This window comes from Camelus bactrianus, chromosome 9 (genome assembly GCF_048773025.1).
Source record: "Camelus bactrianus isolate YW-2024 breed Bactrian camel chromosome 9, ASM4877302v1, whole genome shotgun sequence".
NCBI lineage: Eukaryota > Metazoa > Chordata > Mammalia > Artiodactyla > Camelidae > Camelus > Camelus bactrianus.
In genome coordinates, this window is record NC_133547.1 from 33,329,779 (window position 1) to 33,350,553 (window position 20,775).

General features: G+C 35.0%; 1 protein-coding gene across 3 annotated transcripts in view; it reads right to left on the minus strand.

The window, feature by feature from the left end:
• The window catches only part of SASS6 (SAS-6 centriolar assembly protein), a 37,359-nt gene extending 16,648 nt beyond the window's left edge, over positions 1 to 20,711 (minus strand). The window contains exons 1-14 of one of the 3 annotated variants that reach the window (XM_010950443.3): positions 20,496 to 20,711; positions 15,437 to 15,497; positions 13,785 to 13,864; positions 13,277 to 13,381; positions 11,290 to 11,461; positions 10,515 to 10,580; positions 9,333 to 9,452; positions 6,890 to 7,081; positions 4,314 to 4,508; positions 4,118 to 4,207; positions 3,860 to 4,039; positions 3,386 to 3,467; positions 2,522 to 2,658; positions 623 to 751 (exon numbers count right to left, since the gene is read on the minus strand). In XM_010950443.3, the coding sequence (XP_010948745.2) occupies positions 623 to 751; positions 2,522 to 2,658; positions 3,386 to 3,467; positions 3,860 to 4,039; positions 4,118 to 4,207; positions 4,314 to 4,508; positions 6,890 to 7,081; positions 9,333 to 9,452; positions 10,515 to 10,580; positions 11,290 to 11,461; positions 13,277 to 13,381; positions 13,785 to 13,864; positions 15,437 to 15,497; positions 20,496 to 20,560 (1,674 nt within the window). In that variant the 5' untranslated portion in view covers positions 20,561 to 20,711. Of the gene's footprint in view, positions 1 to 622; positions 752 to 2,521; positions 2,659 to 3,385; positions 3,468 to 3,859; positions 4,040 to 4,117; positions 4,208 to 4,313; positions 4,509 to 6,889; positions 7,082 to 9,332; positions 9,453 to 10,514; positions 10,581 to 11,289; positions 11,462 to 13,276; positions 13,382 to 13,784; positions 13,865 to 15,436; positions 15,498 to 20,327; positions 20,450 to 20,495 lie in introns of those variants that run through there. The other 2 variants (XM_074370029.1, XM_074370030.1) reach the window with 2 other exon arrangements.
• Positions 20,712 to 20,775: the final 64 nt, after the last annotated feature.

The following is a 20,775-nucleotide window of genomic DNA, read 5'->3' on the forward strand; positions in this document are numbered from 1 at the left end:
AAGAAAACAGAATTAGTGGCTCATCTGGGTGGATTAAATTACTGTGAAAATAGAATTATAATACACAAGAAAACAATGTATAAATCTAAGACATTAGTAATAACAATAATGATGAAAAGCGGGTGGAAAGAAGCCTTAGCACCTAAATCAGGGTTTAGAGGGATTGCCAAGCATATGCTATTTGAGATAATGCTGCCAGAAGTGTATTTTACAATGTTTTATAAGTCCACCTATCAGACCCTTAAATCCTGACAATGGAATCCAAAAATGTCACCACAGCTAATAATATACCAGTAATATGAAGTCAGTAACTCTAGATAAGTTTGACCATTGTAGGAGATGTAAGTAAAAGAATGAATAAAAATGGAGAGGTTGAACAGGAATAAATCAAGTTTAAGCATACTGATATCCAGGTTTTCATAAGTTATACTGACTCAAAAAATATCATACAGTGCATATATTTCCTGTAAGCATATATACTATTCAGAAATAAACTCATCTTATACATCACCTAATACTTAGCAACTGATCAAAGAAAAAAAATTTAAATGAAAAACATTTGCATGTTTATAAACTCCTATATTTTTTTCCCCAAAAAGAGTGTATTAGATAACCTGGCTACCTTTGGTCCTGAAACTGGATGGATAGTATTTTTGGCAGATAGAGGATGGGGAAAGGTGTTCTGGAATGCAAAAGCAGAGGAGACAGGATAACCAATCCCACAAGTTGGGTAAGTCAGTCTACCATCAACCTAAAAATAAAAACATAGAAAAGGTTAAGAATGAGAAATGAGTTCTAAATAGTATTTGGTGATCCATCATCTATTATTAAATACCTGACAGTTAAGAGCACTATCTCAGAGGCCAATTTTGTCTACGATGACACCACAAAACTCTGCTTTATTTTACAGCATGAGGCTGGATACCTTTGCCCAGAGGGCTCTTCAGGGTAGCTGTGCAAGTTTAGACAAAACAAAACCACTGGAACCTGCCTCTGAACTGAAGTAAAACAAAGACCTCTGAATCACCTTGGTTCCCTCTAAGCCTCCCAATCCTGAAAAGGGGAGTGAGGGGCTAGAGTCATAGATCAAGAGTCCAATCAGGGATAAAATAAAAATAATTTTCTACCAGGTTGAGTAAAAATTATGTTTGTGTTCTTAAGTAGACTAAGACAAAAGTCTGCTCTGCCATTAATTTTCAATATAGTAACATCACTATTAATGTCATGAAAACTTTAGTTTTGTAAGAGGACAAAACACAAATCTTAAGAAGCACTTATGTGTATCAGTGGCTGCATGACAAAAATACCTTTCACACAGCTATTTACCATCAGTCATTAAGATTAAGCCTATAAAGTTTTTTCAAGTTTGTAATTCAGTACCAAGCATTTCATTCTGCACCTTTTCCCAGTTTAGCAGAAATATTATCCCTTCTTGAAACATCAAGTACTATTTCATTTACTAGGGTAGGTTAATAATTCAGATCACGGATTTGCATTTTAAATACCCCGCCAATGGCTTCCAAAGACTACCAGAAACATATCTATAGTGTACATGCTGCGTTTGCTGCTCCTTGCAACAAAGAAGACCGCACGCTGTGGGGATCCTAGTAAGAGGGGAGGCTCAGTAAGGCAGTGTTAAAGGGACTTACCTACTGGACTTGGGTATGTGTTAGGTGATTTAAGGAACAGTTTAAGGACATGAGGCTTTGCTGTGGATTGAATGCTATTAAGAAATGGGGATAATTGTATGACTGGGTACCTGAATAAATTTTATCTAATAAGACAGGAGGAATGTATTAAGGCTGAAACTGTAATTGGTAATGAGTAGCAGTCACACTTTAGCCAGGAAAGGAGGATGCTTGCCCATTTGTGTGGTTTGGCAATGTCATATTTTTGTCTGTGTTCAGACATGATTATAAAGTTGTCTTGTTTTTGCCTTGATCCATCACAATTACAGAGTGGTCTCGTCCAAGGCTGATATTCTGTGAAACTGTTTATGATCAACAAGGCCACTTCCTAGCAATATGTAGGCCTAGCTGAGACCAGACCTCAGGTCCTCAGAGCCAGAAAGCTTAAATCTCGTAACTAGGTTCTTCCAGAATCTAGAGCTGACAAGCCTTTCTCTTTTACTTCTAATGGAATTCTGTTTAGGCTCCTTCCGTCCCAATTCTAAATTTGAGGCCATAATCTATTCTCCTTTCTTGAAGTCTCCTAAATACTTCGTGTGTGTGTGTGTGTGTGTGTGTGTGTGTGTGTGTGTGTTACAGTTTTTCAGCACATTTGGCATTACTTTTTTTAATGCTGAATGATTTGTATATTCATCAAAATCTTACAAAGAAATGTGCCTTTAAAAGCTTCTTTGTTAAGAACAAATATACCTTTACGTCCTACTTCCAAATGCAACTTAAACTCTACTTCAGTATCAAAAACTAGAACTTCACTCATATTAGTACCAGAACCTAATATTTTTGTTTTCAAAAATTTACTAAGAACATTCACAACATCTTAATTTAAATCTTACCACATTGGAGTTTGGAGAAATTCCACTTCTGATGGTATTGCTCCCAGAATGTAGAGGTGAGGTGGTAGAAGGTCCCAACACATCTTGCTTTCTCACTACCTGATTTTCATTTAGTTCTTTATTTAACCATGTGATTACTTAAACAAAAGAACAAGAATCAAGCTAAAGAATTTTGAATATTTTAATCTTTCTAATAATTTTAGAAGACTATTGAAAAGTTTTTTTGAAATTATTTAAAGTTTTTAAAACCACCTTATGTCACAGGAGAATAATATAGATTCACCTAAATTTCTGTCATTAACGATCTTGTTTTAGAAACTGCCACACAGGATTCCTTATTCTTTTACAATTAGAAACACATATTTCTGCTAGTCAAGGATCTCTTTGAAGGTTTTCATTTCTAGAAGGATATTTTACAGTTTATTTAAAGTTCAAATTCTTATTTCTGATAATCAATACTAGAAACTGAGAAACAGTTAAAGCTTAATCTCATTATTTTTGTTTCAAATAATTCATATTATTGCTAGTAGCTAAACACAGCAATTATAACAAGGAGTGAAGAATTTAAATAGCAAATTATAGTCAATATTTTCAACATTTTTAATTATTATTAAATATTAATATTCTATTAAGTTTTAATTTTGGGTTACAATACATGTGATAGGGTCTTTTTTTATAATGATGTAAATGCTTTATAGGGTAGATGATAAAATTTACTATAGCAAAGATATTAAGATGGTATATTTAAAGATTATTTGTGTATAGCAATATCTTGATTTACCTAGATTTATTAATTCAAATAAAATTTTCAGGTTGAGAATAAAACTACAAACCTCATTTACATAAAAAAGGTAAAATACTTACATTTTTCATTATTTTTCAGAAGTTGTTTGCTTTCTTCAAGTTTCTGAACAGTTGCTTCTAATTGTTCTTGTAGTTTGCATACCTGAAATACGTAATCCTCATACTAAGTATAATAAAGACTAAATTAAAAACTGAAGAAATGTATTACTATTGAGTAATTAATTACTATTATTATTAAATAAGAAAGAAATCAGCTAACCAATGTAATAAATTATATATGTACACATAATTACACATATACATACATATACACACGCACACAGATATATGAACGAGGTATTTCAGTAATGATTAAGTAACTTCTCAAACTGAAATAGGTTATTAAGTTCTGTTCATTATAGTCACATTCTTTTGGAAAAAAAAGCCAAAGCCATTCTCTAATATAACAAAGCAGAAACTGAAACAATATATCTGAGGAAATTTGTTATGCTTTGCAAATAGTTACACAAACAAAAAATATAAAATATTAATTACTTCTTGCTCTTTAATTCGGAGAGACTGTCCAACATCTTGTAATTCCTTTTGTTCCTTTTGTAATTTTTCTTCCTTCTCAGCCAAGAGTTTCTCCTGCTGAATAGTTACTGTATTCTTCAGTTTCAATTTACCCATTAGAGTCTTTAGATCCCCTTGTAACTTCTTGATAATTTCATTTGCCTGTAAAAGAGCTTCATATGTATATCTCTATATAATCCAATGAAATATTAATATTCTATTAAGTTTTTAAAAACAAACCTTAAGAAGTTCAGCTGATAATGATTTTATTGTAGCTTCAAGTTTTCCTAGTTGTACCTGATTTTTCTCACCATTTTCTTCTAAAGCCACCTGACATGTATTTTTAAAAACATGAATAATTAGGACATTTGTGTTTATTTAGGAAAAGCATCACTCATAAATATGATCATCAATTTAAGAAAATTTTAAAATAGACCTTTTGTTCCTGGATTGTATCAAATGCTTCTTTTGTTCTTAAAACAAGCTGGTCCTTATCCTTGATTTCCTGTTCTAAAACGGCCACTTTTGTTTGTAGCTGATTAATATGCTTTTCTTTTTCATGGCATTCAGCATCTAGTGTAGAATTCTCTCTTCGCAAAGAGAGAACTTCTTGCTTAGCCCGCTGGAGCTCCTAGAGGACGGAAAGAAGGGCGCATTATGAAAAAGGGAAGTTGACTAGTTTGGTTATTTATAACTAAGATATTTAAAATAGAAAAAGTCTCCTTAATAGTTTTAAAGGTCTAGTATTGATGTTCTTTAAAGGACATGAAGGTCTCTCTCTAAAGGTCTACGTGACTTGTAGATTTGGAATATAATTGTAAAATGTGTTAATTCAATCACAACAAGGGAAAACAAAACAATCCTGATTTATGAATTACTACAACTTGAAAAAACCAGCAACAAGAACTTTCTGAAATTTACAGTTTTAAGAAATCATTTAGGTAATAAATGCTCATTGTAACAGAATTTCAAAATACATAAAATAAACAAATAAAGCCTATCATTCTACCATCTAAGCGGTGATTCGCAGTCTAGTCTGCATGCTGGAATCCCCTGGGAAGCTTTCATAGCTCCCGATGCCTGGTACCATGTCCAAGGATTCTGCCTTCATTGCTGTGAGGTGTGATCTGAGCTCTCCAACTGACTCGAAGGGTAGTCAAGGGTGAGAGCCATAATCTAGAGTTACCATTTTTCTCTCTTGCTTATCTATACAGATTTACTTTTTTAAAGGGACTATATAGTGCAATTTTATAATTTTCTTCATAGAATATACTACAAATATCTTTTCACATCAACAAATATGTTAACACTCTGGATTTCCTATTGGTTCAAGCTTTAAAGCAAAAACAAGCAAACAATAATTGTTAATAAAAAATCGACTGTGTAAAAATCTAGACTAGATCACATCTCAATCAGTTAATACCAGCCCAAATGTTGCCAGTATACTAAAGTCCACTATGTAGTATTCCTAGTTAGTTTTCATTTTTAATAAAAAATTTACAAAATACTTTAATAGTATTATAACATAGGGGTTTTAGAAGCACTATTATACCAAGTGGTTTTAGAAGTGCTAACAACAGATAAATGCAAAACCTGGCTCCACTGTGTGATCTTGGGAATTACTTAACATCCTTAATTTTCAGTTCCCTCATCTGTAAAACAGAAATAACACTTCAAAAATTAATTGATTTCATCATCACAAAAACCCTTATGTAAACTATGTAGCATATAGCTGATACATAGTAAATACTTAATAAATGACAGTAATTATTATTTTTAGGGCACTAACATTTAAAAGGTATACTTTAATTTAATTAGGTAACAATACTCAAAAGTGAAAAATGGAAAGTTCCCAGGACTCATAATTTGAAAGTCTTTTGAAAACCCTGGAAGAACTATTTTGATTAAATTATATGAAAATCAGTGTAACAAACCACACTGTTTATACACTGGTCACTTTCAGGGCTAAAATAGAAGAAACCACAGAGCATCACAGTGAAGCATTCACTGTGCAATGTACTATGGCAGCTGAACTGTTTACTAACTAACTAACTGGCATGAAAGGTGAAGGGAGTAGGGAGGAGGGACTGAAGACACCTATTGTTGGGGCAGAATGCTAAGAGGATCTGAACACAAAATCAGTCAGGCTTTAGAGTTTCTAAGCATAACAGACTGCTGAAAGGGAGCTGTATGTCTTTTGAGTTAGAATATGGGTGATCTTTATATTTAAATACAATAGACATAACAAAACTATATATGTCTTCAAACAACTCATAGGACAATAATGTATGACAGTGCTTGTAAGGAGTTTATCATCAGTGCCAAAGCATCAATAAAAGTACTACTAAGATTTTTGAAATGTGTTGCCTTAAAGAACAAGGTAGTACTAGAGACAGGCACATAATAGAGGGTTCCAATCCTCACTCTTCTGCTTATTGGCTATGCAAACTTGGACAAGTTACTTAACCTCTCTGTGCCTTAGTTTCATCATTTGTATAGTGGGGATAATAACATTACCTTCTTTAAAATAACTGTTGTAATTAAATGAGTTAATCTACGCAAAGCACTTAAAACAGTGTTCGGTAAGCATAAACTATTATCGTTACTATATTATCATCATTATGATTACTAGACAGTAAACTTCATAGTGGTGCGATACGTTGAGCAGGCTGAAAGACCCAGCCCTGTCAACACTGAGCACCCTGAGCTCCAGACACTGTGCTGACATTAAAAGTACACTGAAAAATCTGAGGGCTGTGCCAATGAGCTGCTCCTCATGAACCAAACCAAAAAGATCCAACTTTACCTTAGTTCTGTTCTGAATTAGCCCATTTAACTAGATTTCAGATTCTCAATTTTTTTTGGTACTCTTTGAACTGACCACCCTAAGACCACAAGAGATCCCTGCAGAACATCCAGAGGAGCACCACCCACACGAGCAATAAGTAACCAAAGTAAAACATGCTCTTAAATTTGTGGGGGAAAAAGACCAAACACAACAACAGCCAATACCTCCTCAACACCAGACAGTTTTGTTTTGAGCTCTCTGATGGTGGCGTCTCCTTTGTATTTCCTTTCAGTCAGGTCTTTATTAGCCGATTCTAACTCAGACAGTCTGTTCTGCAGCTGCTGGACGTTTCGTTGATGGAGGATTTCTAAATCTTTTTTCTGTTGTTCATGCTGCTGTTGGTACTGAACCTGTGCCTATTTTATAATAAAATATAACACCAAAATTCAAAGAAAAAAACCAGAAACAAGTAAAGTATGAGAAGATTTTAAGGAAAAAAAAAACTTAATTATTCTTCTTTATAAGATTTCCCTCTTTTTAAGAGGATCTATTTTCAACTACAGATTTCACGAACCAGACAGTAAGGTCAACAAAGGCGAATTTACCACTATGATCTTGTTCATAATTTCTATTTCTCCTAAATCCACATATGTATAGAAGTAATAGTCTTCAAGTTAAAGGAAGAATGATAAATGATTAAGTTTTCAAAAAAGCAAACTGCAAAATAGTATATGCAGTGTGAATCTATTTGTGTGAAAAAACAAATGAGCAGGCACGTAAGGAACTTTCAGTAACTGCTTTAAACATTACAGTGTTTCAGTTTTTTATAACCAGTATATATGTTTTCTAATAAAAAAACACCTAAACTTGTAAAATTGACAAGATACTGTTCATTAGTTCAGTCTTACACTTAGTTGTTACATTTTACCAACAGTAAAATCTGAACATGGTTGTAACTGCAGTGTGTATGAATAGTACCAAACTTATCTTAGTAATTTCTGTTGACAAACACTATCAAATTCTAAACACATTCTAAAATGAATATTTTTCTGATTATAAAAGTTATGTTTTCTTAAAGGTACAAGAAAGAAATCACAAATAAATAGGAAAGAGCCCATATAAAACTGAAAATGCAACCTCGGTAAACATGCGAACTGTACCTGTTTGAGGGTAATCACACACACTGAAGGCAACAGAGGCCAAAGGCTATAAAATGAAGAACTGGCTTTATACTAGTGATCATTAGAATTTTGGACTTCTTGTTTAAAAAAAAAAGTGTAATGGATAGGATTACAACATTTACATTTTCTACTGTGTTCACTTCAGGTGATTGTGATGCACACTTAAAATCACTAGTCTTCAAAGTCTTAAAATCACTGCCCTATAGAATATTTATCAGCAGGAAGAGAAGAGTGGCCTGACTGGTTTTAAAGTCTTTGTCTCTTAAAAGACAAAACAAATTAAGAACATAAGAGAAATGGTATGAAGATTTTAAAAATCTTAAGACAATATGTATGACATTGTACTAATACATTTAAAACAGAGATGAAATACTTGGCTTTCTAAGGAAATACAAGCTAACATAAATAACTCAGGGAAGGGAAAGGTAGAAAATCCGAACAGACCAATAATCATGAAGGAAATGGGGAAAAAAAACCCTCAAAATAAATGCCTCAAAAAAATACCAGACTCATATGATAAAAGGCTAATTCTATCAGGCCTCCAAGGAACAGATAATTCCTCGTTATTTGACTTTCCAAAGAGTAGAGAAAACCGGAAAACATTCTCATACCTTTCACGACACTAGCATAATTTATAGTCCAGAACCCATAATTTTAATTAGCAGACTAACACAGGGTTCAGAAAAAGGGTAATCTCAGATCAGTCTCACCTATGAATATATATATACAACATTCTAAATTAAATATTTGCAAACAGACTCAACATAATAGTAAAAATCTCTTTGGCTAAATATATTCTGTGAATTTAAAGAGGGTTCCACATTTGGAAATTATTATCACTCATTACATTATTAAGGTGAAAAACATGATATGATTATTTGATTAAATCCCCAAAAGTCACTTCATGTGACTTAGCACTCTTTGGAAGCCAGGCAGGTATAGGTATACTGCAGTCTCACGTCTAGGAACAAAGAACGTTCACTGAAGTATTATTTGCAATAACCAAAATCTGAAGCATTAAATGTCCACCAGTTGGGTAAGCAGTTAAGTAATTTATGTCACACCCAAATAATGAATACTACGCAGCCACTTCCGAACTGTTAAAGAATGATGTCATGCGAGGTGAAAAAAGTTGCAATCAATATATCCAGTAGGACCTTATTATCTTACAACAAAACCAAAACTCAAATATGTGTTGTACTTATCTATCTATAACTATATACAATATACATATTTCTACATTTATAAATATAAACAACTATTTATAAGTTATATGTTATTTACATATATAGAGAAAAATATGGAAAAACAAGTATCAAAGTGGTTATAAATTATCTCTGGGTAATAAGACTTTTAAAGAGAGACAATTTTTACATACTTCTGCACTGTCTGAAAATTTTAAAGCAAGCATATATTACTCTTATAATTAACAAAATGACTAACAGCAATAACAAAATATTTTTCCAGTTTTTTTTAATGTTCATACCTGCAAAGCCTTCTCCTTCTCGTTCGTCAATTCCTGGGAGTGCTTATTTGACAATGCTGCTGTGTGTGATGCCCATTCGTTACGTAATTTATCTAATTCTTGAATTTTTTCTGATAATGTCTGTATTAGAATTCAACACAAAATATTAAAACTCTTGAATATGTTAATTAGAACATGGCAATATTTGTAAAGGATATTAAAGAAAATGGAATCACAGCTTTTTAAGACATACTCAAAGCCTTTTCCTATAGAAACTATTTGAATTTGAAGAAATCAAGATCAGAATAAAAGCAATTTTAGAGCTAAAATGGTCCACAGCTTAACTATTACTAATCTTTTAGTTAAATCTGGCTCTTTACCACCTAATTCTCTCCTCTGGCATTAAGAAATAAAGCAACTCAGGGTAGAGCAAGTCAGTCAGAAATAGCACAGGTGACCTTTGGACAACACAGGTTTGAAATGCACAAGTACACTTATCCTCAGATTTTTTTCAATAAATACATACTACAGTGTCACAGTCAGCTGAATCCGAGCAGGCAAAACCACAGACACGGAGGGCTGACTACCCGAGGATCTTCAACCACACAGTGGGTAGGCGCACCTAACCCCCGTGTTGTTCAAGGGTCAACTGTAGTTTACTCCTGCACGTAAAACCTAGTTATGTCGGATCCCAAGAGGTGCTATGCTGTGCAAGACAATTTTCTGCCTGAAGTCATGCAGCTTATCAGATACTTTAGTCCTCAATTTCAAGGAGTAGCTATGAATGAAATGATGATAAGCCTATCAGAGGGATTAAGGCAATGCTTAACAGAAGGAAGGAAGGGAAAGATTTAGAAGAAGGAACTGAAAAGCCATTTAGACAAGAGGAATGAGGTGAATAAAAGAGAAGCAGAGAACTAACAAGTGACAGATACTATATACTACCTTATTTAATGAAGACTTGGAGGGAGCATGTCACATATTGGGGATAACAGAAATGTTTCGACAGAATTCATTATCAAGGAGGAAGAGCACCAGGTTGAGATAATTAACTGGTTGAGTAAAGGTATCAAAAAGGAAAGGGAATTCCTTGGTAGCATGCTTTGGAAAAAAAAAAACCCACAAATGCCTAGATTTGATTCAAAAAGCAATTCAGAGCCTATGTTTGGATGTCTTACAAAGACAAAATGAAATGTGAATTACCTTTTGTGTGAAATTCAGTTGCCTGGTAACATCATCTAGTGATTGGGTCAATGATAATTTTTCTTCCTATTTACAAAAATAATACAATTATGCAGCTTACAATTAAATTATCTGTAGCTGTGCTACCCAAAGTGCAGCAAAATACAGCAGCAGCCCCGCCCTGGGAGTTCGTTAGGAAGGCAGAATCTCAGGCTCCACCTCAAACCTTCTGAGTTAGAATCTTCACGAGGAAGATGCCCGGAAGACTTGCCTAACCACTAAATTTTGAGATGCACTGATCTATAGCATTCAACTAAAAGGACTTTCTGAAAACTCCTACGAGGCGTCCCAATGTTGTTTTCTTGTGCAATATACCTTAAATAATTTTAGAGCACTCTGTAATCTTCCAGACACTTTCATATATTTTATCTCCTTTAAAATAGGCCAGATAGGGTAGATATTTCCATACATATCTACCAGCTGATGAAACCAAGACACCAAGAGTTTAAGTGACCTGCCCAAGGTCACAAAAAGCTAGTAGAAATCTGGCACCTAAGTTTCTCAATCCTGGTCCAATTCTATCCTGTTGTGCCATGACTAGATAAAAATAAAATAAAATAAAGTCATTATATGCTATAAAAATTTCCTGGGCATCTTTTAAAAAAACTTTATTCAGAAAACAAAATCTAATAGCAATATAGCTCTTCAGCGGTTTATCAGAGACCTTTGGGACTTATTTTATTTTAAAAGAATAACTTTAAAGAAAAAAAAAAAAAAAAACAAACTTAAGTCTTACCTTGCTACACTTCAAACAGTCTGCTAAAAACTTCTTTATTTCCACATCATTTCCAGGTAAAAGTTTTAGTGAGAGGTGTGTAAGATGCTTAAAAGGATTTGTCTCCACCACATTTAGAAAGGCAGGCGAGTTTTCCAAAATAGCTGCTGGAGAAACTAACTGTAGCAAAAACCTTTGAAAAGAAAGTGCCACATAACACATTTACGAAGTCATGAAACTCTCCTATTGAATCGTTGAGCTTTTCACTGGATCATCATCAATGATTAGAAGGATCAGAAAAGGGGCTTATTGGAATCATAGGGGCCAATATGAAAGTCCTCCCAATGGTAAAACTGGACTAATTAATATAAAGAGTAAAATGGACATTTACCTGTGGACTGAAACACAGTAAATATATAAATGTCCATGAGTTCACAATGAAGAGACAGATGAGGCGAGAGAGAAAGCAAGACTCAAAATGAAAACAAACCAAAAACACATGGAAACCACGACAGTAACCACTCCTTACTCTGAAAATTGACAATTTAAAAGTAAGAATTAAGCATTTTTCCTTTCCTATATGAATTTTCAGAGTAATCAAATAGCTCTAACTGATGAGGGAAAGTTCTTCTTAATAAAAGAATTATACCTAATAAATACTAGAAGAATAATGGAATTAGAAAAGCATAATTTTGTAGTTCCTAATGAAGTAACAACAAACATCAATTGATGAAACTAATAGATAAGAGGTTGGAGAACTTTACAATGCAAGGTTCAGGTGTTAGCGCTACACAAATATGGATATACACACACACACACACAAAACCTTATTCCTCTTTTCCAAATTCATTATAAAAACATATTCTTTTTTTTTAAATAAAAACATATTCTTGAACACTAACAAAAAACTATCAGAAAGAGAAACTGAGGAAGCCATCCTATTTACCATCAAATCAAAAAGAATAAAATTCCTAGGAATAAACCTATCTAAGGAGGGAAAAGAGCTGTACTCAGAAAACTAAAAGACATTGATGAAAAAAACTGAAGACAACAAACATATGGAAAGACACATCCTGTTCATGGATTGGAAGAATTAATATTGTTAAAATGACCATACTTCCCAAGGCAATCTACAAATTCAACACAAACTGTATCAAAATACTGATGGCATTTTTCACATAACTAGAACAAATAATTTTAAAGTTAGTATAGAAACATAAAAGACCCCAAAGAATCAAAACAATTTTGAGAAAAAAGAACAGAGCTGGAGGAATCATGCTCCCTAAATTCAGACTACACTACAGAGCTACAGTCATCATTAGTCAGCATTATTTACAATTGCCAAGATATGGAAGCAACCTAAGTGTCCATCAACAGATGGATAAGGAAGATGTGGTATGTATATACAAAACGCAATAATACTCAGCCATAAAAAATAATAAAAATTTGCCAGTTGCAACAACATGGATGGATGTGGAGGGTATTACACTAAGTGAAATAAGTCAGACAGAGAAAGATAAATACTGTATGGTACCACTTATATGTAGAATCTAAAAAATACAGCAAACTAGTGAACATAATAAAAAAAGAAACAGACTCACAGCTATACAGAACAAACTAGTGGGGAGAGGGAAAGGGGAGGAGCAATTCAGAGGCACGTGATTAAGAGGTACAAACTGTTATGTATACAATAAGCTACAAAGATATACTACAAAACACAGGGAAGATAGCCAATATTTTATAATAACTATAACTGGTAAGTAACCTTTGGAAAAAATATACTTGATGCTATTAAATATTTTAGGTAACTTTGACAGCTTTGTGAAGACATGAAAATTAAGGGGTAAATATTTCTGATTTTATAAATTTGAGATTTATGAAGCTCTTATTACAACTTTAAAAACAGACAGAGGTATTTATAATAGATAGAAAATATTTTGCTATAACTTGTCTAAGAAGAGCTCGTCTTGAGAGAAGTTTAATGATGTACTGCTCTCCTGAGACTTACCTTGGAATTTCTTTGGCTTGCTCTTGAGTACACTGCTGAAGGAGATCTATGAATTTTTGTGGGAAAGCTAAGAAGTCTACCAGAAGACCTTGCTGGAATTTTAAACTACACAGAAGACAGGAAAAAAGATTTTTTTTAAATTTTAATTACTATATTTAATTATAATCAACACCTTAAAAGTTTTTTTTAATTTACTGAATATCCATTATAATCAAGAACTAAGCTACAGAACTTTGATATTTTTAGATTTTATTCAGTAGGAGGAAAAGGTCAATAAATTTAGCCAAGTTCCAAATCTCTGAGCTGCTTTAAGCAGAACTCTGATAATACATGAAATATTTATTTTCAAGAACATTCTGAATAATCACAGTATAAATATTTCAGTTTCCAAAATAACTAAACATTCCTAATAGGTATGTGTTTCAAAGAGAACAGTATCGATACATTCATAAAACTTAAAAATGTAATTTATTCCTAGATTAAAGACCAGAAAAATAAATTTAGTTACCTCTGAAAATCTTCCTCAGATATAACAAGGTTATACAGAAAAAAAGGATCAGTATCATCAGTCAGACGGATAACCAAATCCTAAAAGAAAGATTGTTATTTTTTAACATTTCCAGTAGATTTGGCTTTTAGAGTAATTTCTTCTTGGAAGTGGAATCATCCAATGAACATCAACACATCACTGCTATAGTTCAGATGGCTTTGCTTTCTGGTGCTGCTGGGTTTTCATTGGTCTTTAGAGACTTAGCATCTTTAACAGGGGTAGATATTTCTGCTCCTTGAGAGCCACATGGGCAAGGGGAGCCCATAAAAATTAATTAAATGCTAAGAGTGGAAAGGTGAGGGGTATCACTCTATCAGAGGTTTAGGAAGTTCAGACCTAGCCCTTGCTGCACTATGACACCATGACAGAAATACTCTTTACCACTGACTGTATCATATGCGATTATATTTTCAGTTTCTCTCAAGTCAATTGTCTGGTATTTCAAAAGTGGCAAATACATCAGCAGAAATGACAGTCACCCACCCCCTAGACAGGAAAGGAGCATTTGTCTCTCAGGCAGAGGACAGGGGTGTCAGGTGACAGGCTGCCAGGGCTTCTTCCTAAGAGCCTGTTCTCTCCCACCCCAGGTGGCCTCTGACGTGGAACTCCATCTGTTTTCAGTTTTAAATGAAATGAATACCCTTCACAGAGGCCACTTTCCAGGTAGTTAAATTTACCATACGGCAGATCATCACAGGAGCTAAAACTGGCAGAAAAGTACACAGAAATTATGTACTTCCGAGAACAGCAGCGCAAGGAACACAGGCACAGCTATAAGATAACGAAGGACTAATAAAGAAATAAGCATTCGGGTTAAGAATAAGTTTCTACTTTGAAATAAAATCTATTTGTAGCTACTGAGGAACTGCTAGGGTCCTAGAAAAATCTAAACCACTTATGAGTAGAACAAGAAAATGAAGAGGTACAGCAGGCATAAAGAGTAACAGGTAAGAAATAAAATACATAATCTCTACCCTGGAAACCTAGCAATTTGCTCTGCCTCAGAATGCCCTGTTCTTAGAGTAGCTTCTATTTAAGTATTTCTTGAAATCCACTGAAATGCTATAAAAACCTGAAGCTGCTACTAATACTATTAGGTCCCTGAATATGTTTAGGGAAAGCTATGACACGGAGAAAACAGACTCTCAGCCCTCTCTTCTATGCCCATGCTCCGTTAATGACTCATACTTCTGAAGATCATATACAACTGATGTTTTAAGCATCTCTCTTCAAAAGTCAAAGATTGAAGAGTATCTCCCTGTAGGGCCTCAACTCATTTTGTTCTCACGTTACATGAAATGCCAGTTCTACACAGCAGCAATATATAGTCTAGCAACTTAAAAGTACATTGAGCAAACCAAAGGAGACTGCTGTCCCAACCCCCAATTCTTGCGTGCTTTAGAAAAATACGGTACAATAATCTCTCAGGTGTTGTCTTAGCAGATTCTAGCACCCTAGATCTGCAAGTTACAAAATGGCCCAAAAGTAAAAAGCAAAACGGACGTAACAAAAGATCTCACATTCTTAAAGAACAAAAATAATTATAATGTACAGAAATTACCATATCGCCCCAAAAAAGAGAAATAATTTCAAAAGAAATTAATACCAACCTTTCTGTGAACTGGATTAGAAACTGATTGTAGTTCAATGCTCACTCTAATACTCACTCTCCTGTGTGAAAAGATATGCCCAACTATCAGAAACAGTCACGTGAAATGAATTATCACTGTCACTTGTACAGCTAGTTTCCCTTCATAAGCCACAAGGTCTTCCACAGGTTGCCTCTAACTTATGAACTGATGCTTGGAAAGCACACTGGATCTGAAGTTTAAATTCTTGTTTTTCCATAGGGAAGTAATCAGGTTTTTAACCTGAGGCTAAATTTTTCTCTCCCGTAAAAGGAAGTTGTTGTGAGGATTAAATGAGATAAACAACTTGGAATGTCTACTACTGGCCTAGTATACACCCTTAATGGTCTGAGTTTTCTCAAACAGCATCTATTGAATGACAAACCATCAATTTTATAACAACTTTTCACATTAAAAAATTACCAATTCAAATGATCAAATTGATTTATGAGAGATTTCATCTGAAAAATTTTAAATGTGAACTAATGTTAGAATACTTGGAATGTTTACAACCAGAAAAATCATATTCCCTTCCCTTATGCATACACAAAATTTCTTTTTCAGATCCACAAACTACATCCACTCAGTACTCTCTATGCAATATATCCACAGAAGTACTGTCAACAAGTTTATTATCATCTATCTAATCCTAGAGTAACTCCAAACCCTAAAGGGAAAAAAACCAGTTTTACACATTCTGTATTGCATCTTAGAGAATCCAATATCAAATAGAGACATATAAATAAAGGCGCTCATAAACATTAATCAAATTGTGCAGAAGTATTTTAATAATTCGGGAAATAAAGGGATAATGATATAAAAAAAAAAAACCTGTGTACAAGTGGTTCTCAAACTATTCTAAGATTAAATAACAATGGTCTTTCCTTGATGGGCAGGGAAAGTAAACTAACAAACTGAATGTTTTCAATTTTAAGTTATTCTTTTAAAGACATATTTTAAATCTTTCTCACATTCTACTATTTATCTACTACAGAAGTATAGACATAGCAACTAAGTGTTGATGGAAAAACCTGGTAATAGTTGACTAAGGCTAGATTCAATTGTTTGGATTTTTTTTATGCTCTGATTTGTAATTTATATTGGTTTAATATATGTCATTTTAGTTAAATTTCTTATTTAACATATGACTGGATGTTAAATAATAGGTCATACGATGAGGTTACAATAACTTGTATATTATCTGAAAAGGAACAAGCAGCACTGGTGAACATCACAAAGATAAAAAAATACTTTCAATTCCCTCATTTGTAAAGTAAGTGGCCTGAGTTAGGTTTGTGAGGGCCTTTTCAGCTCTACAAACAAGGTTATGATGTTTGGTTTTCATTTCCTGAAGCTTTTTCTAGTACAAACTACCACAATGGTATTATACTGTTCAATAACTAACTTTTTATGGTGATTTACACTTTTAAAGTGTAATACTCGATAAATTTGTAAAAAAAAAAAAAAAAAAAGTTCAGAAAGCATCCCTTTAATAAAGTGTTCTTTACATAATACTGGAAGAGTTTTATTACTATGCTAATTTCCCAATCATATTAATGATATTGTTGCATGTATTCCAAAAGCCTATGTGCATTAGATGCTGGGAGCAAAAAGGAGGAGGAAAGGTCCGTAGATTAAAACTATTTTCCAGGGGAGGGTATAGGTCAGTGGTAGAGTGCATGCTCAGCATGCACAAGGTCCTGGGTTCAATCCCCAGTACCTCCATTAAAAAAAAATAATAATAAAATAAATAAATAACTCTAATTACCCCTCCCCCTAAAAACTATCCCCAATATTTACTTCAAAAACCTCCTTAGAAATACCTTGTAGAAAAATGTGAGCTTTCAGAGGATCTGAAATCACAAATCTTATTTTTCTCCATTGTAAAGGTCAATGTTACAGGAACAATATAAAACAAATCAAAAAACACTTTCTCAAATAAACATCACACCTGAACAATGCATAAATCTACGTAACGTCCTTCCTGTCAGTTAGATTTGGCATTAGCAAAACCGGATTCTAGCCCACCTCTGCCACCTAGTAGCTGTAACCTTAAATTCTCAATTCAAACAAAAGCTGCTCTAAGCCAGGTACTATGCTGGGTGCTAGGGATACAAACAGAAATAAACATGGTCCATGTCCTCAAATTGAGATCAGATTAAATGACTTTACCCTAGATTTGCTTCTGATTGTATTTTAGGGCTACAAGAGAGAGGAGAGTTATTAACACTCATTGAGTACACACACGATTGAATACCTGCCAGGCATTTTGCTTTTATCACTTAACAACAATAATTTTGTTAAGCGAATATTATCTGTCTTACAAAGGAAAAACCTGAGATGCGTAGAGTTACAAACTTGGTTAAGGTCACACCACAGAACCCAAATTAGAATTCAGATCTTTCACCTACACCATGCTATCTAATAAATGAATATACACAATTTCAACTTAGGCAACTTTGAAAAGGTCCCTATAGCAAAGGGATTTAAAACAGACAGTGCAGATTATGAAAGAAAAAGCATCTGAGGAAGAGGGAAGAGCAGGAGTAAAACTATGGTACTGAGACAGCATCAGCTACATTCAGAGGGTAACAAACGGTCTTACGTGACTGCCACACTGGGGAGAGGAGGTCAGGAAACAAACATGGAAGAGCAGGTTGATGTTAAACCATGGGCTTCAAAGTTCTGAATCACTTTCCTCCAGACAGAGTTCTCTGAGCATTACCACTGTCTTCAGCTGAAGTTCCTTCTATTCGGTGACTTTAGTTCATTTATATTACTTCATGCATTAATCACACTTTAATGATAGCTAATGTTTAGTGAATGCTCATTAAGTTCCAGGCACTGTTCTAAGCACTTTATATGTATTAACTTATTTCATGCTCATAATAATCCCACGAGGCAGGCACTTTTATTTTCATCAGTTTAAAGATAAATCACAGAGAAGTCAAGAAAAACTGTACAAAATTGAACAGTAAGTGGTAGAACTGGGATTTAAACCCAAACAATCCAGCTCCAGAGCCTGAACTCTTAAATGCATTGTGCCACCCCTCCAAGGAAGACCCTTTTGTTTTCCCTATGAAACTCTGAGTTCCTTGAGTGCTAGAGTGAAAAATGATTTTTTATTTTCCTGCTATTGGAGGAAGGTGGGGAGGAGGGAGGGATTTTTATATTCTCAGCACCTAAGACAATGCCTGGTACATAGCAGGCATTCATAAATATTTGCTGAGCTGAACTGGCCTTGAATATCCAAGGGTCTGGATTGGTTTTTCTATAGGTCAGGGGTCAGCAATCTTTATCTGTCAAGGACCAGAAAGGAAACATTTTAGGCTTTGCAGGCCATAAGGCCTCTGTCACATTTATTCATCTCCGCCCCTACAGCACAAAAGAAGCAACAGACAATTCTTAAACAAATGAGAATGGCGGTATTTCATAAAACTTTACAAAAAAGGCAGTGGGCCATCTGGCCTACGGGCTCCAGTCGGCTGACCCCTTCTATAGGCGATATGAACGGTTTCTAAACAGAAGGGATGAAAGGCTGAATTTGTGTTTTATGAAGATAACTGTGATGGCAATATAATGAGACAGAGAGGATCTAAGAGTTTCAATACTGGAATCAGAAATCATCCCCTCCCCCTTCCTTTTATATTGTTATAATCACTCTAGAACAGGGCCATCCAAGAGATACAATGAAGGCCACAAATAGGAGTAATTTTTAGTTTTCTAGAAGCCACATTAAAAAAGTTAAAAGAAACAGATACATTTTAGTAACACTGCATTAACCCTATATATCCAAAATATTGTCATCTTAACACATAATCGATATAAAAATTGAAATAATTTACATTCCTTTTTTTCTTACAGAAAGTCTTCAAAGTCCGATGTGTTTTTTACTCTTACGGCACATCCGTTCAGATTAGCTCCATTTCTTATGTCCAATAACCATAGTGGCTCCCATACTGGGCAGCACAGAAGAATAACCTACAGATACCCATTTACAGCTGCTGGTTTTGGTACCGTCTCCTTGTCTGGCTTGCCAAGTGCTTTTGTACCTAATTCTGAACTACAGACTAGCTTCACATTACTGGCAACTCAATAAATCAATGCCTTCATTTTTTACACGTCACATTTCCACACCATTTAGTTTTCACATACAGTTACACACTTGATCCTCATTAACAACCAACCGTGTGGACAGACAACTTATATGAGTTTTACAAATGAGGAAACTTAAGGGTCAGAAACTTAAGAGACAGCTAATGAGTGGTGGAACTGAAACAAAATTGAAATCTGCCTTTCAGCCAAATCTAGCACCACCTCTTTAGTCAAAGTTGTAATCTTGCATTTATGTGTGAGACTGCCTGTCTTTCCTCCTTAAACGGACAGAAAACTCCATGAACGCAAGGGCTTTTTCCTGACCCCTCTATCCCCAGGGCCCTGCAAGGTGTTTTGCAAACAGGCAGTGTGTGTTGAATGAATAAATGAATGAATGAATTTACGGTTTTCCCCAATTGTTTTTGGTCTTTTAAAAGTAATGTATTTTCTTTTTAGTAATTAACATGAAAAAGAGGCAATATACCGTAAAACTTATTTTTTTAAGTCGAAGATTAAAATTACTTCCAATATAATTCGAAGGAGAGAGAAAGTAGGGTCGGGAGCCAAGGCCTGAATTTAGTGCCCGCCCTGCTATGAACTCGTGAGCACTTGTGTAAATTATTTCTCTCGGCCAGAGCTCTTATCGGTCAAAAAGAGAGCAAAGGGCTATAATTTCCACGATTCAGTTCAAAGTTGTTGTTGTTGTTGTTGTTTAGTTAATCTGATGCAGGTCAGCGTCCCCATTTCTTACACCCTTCCCTCCTCAGCAACGGCCGACCTGGTGAGAGAAGGTACCATTAGGTCCCAGCTGGGTCGGTCTCCGCGTCCCGGGACGCCGGCCGGACACCCAGCCGCAGGGCGGTGCCCACTGGCCGCAGCCGCCATCTTTCCCCCTTGGCCCGACCCCAACCGCCACCCGCGGGCAACGGGGTAACGCGGCCCTCACCTCTCCTCGCAGTCTTTGCATTTCACCTGCAAAGGGACTAGTTGCTGGAACAGAACCTGGCTCATGTTGAACCGCTGCCCCCGCGGGTGTACGGAAAAGTCCTACAGGCCCGGCCCGCGGGTACTAGCCCGAAAGCCGCCCGGGCCCTATTAAAGTTTTAAGTTTGGCGCTCGGCTTCCGCGGAGAGGGCGGGGAAAGAGACACAGAGGGGAGACGGAGGAGAATTGGACCTCGCCAGCCACCATCGGCTTCTTCCGGTTTTGCGGAGGATGGGCGGGTA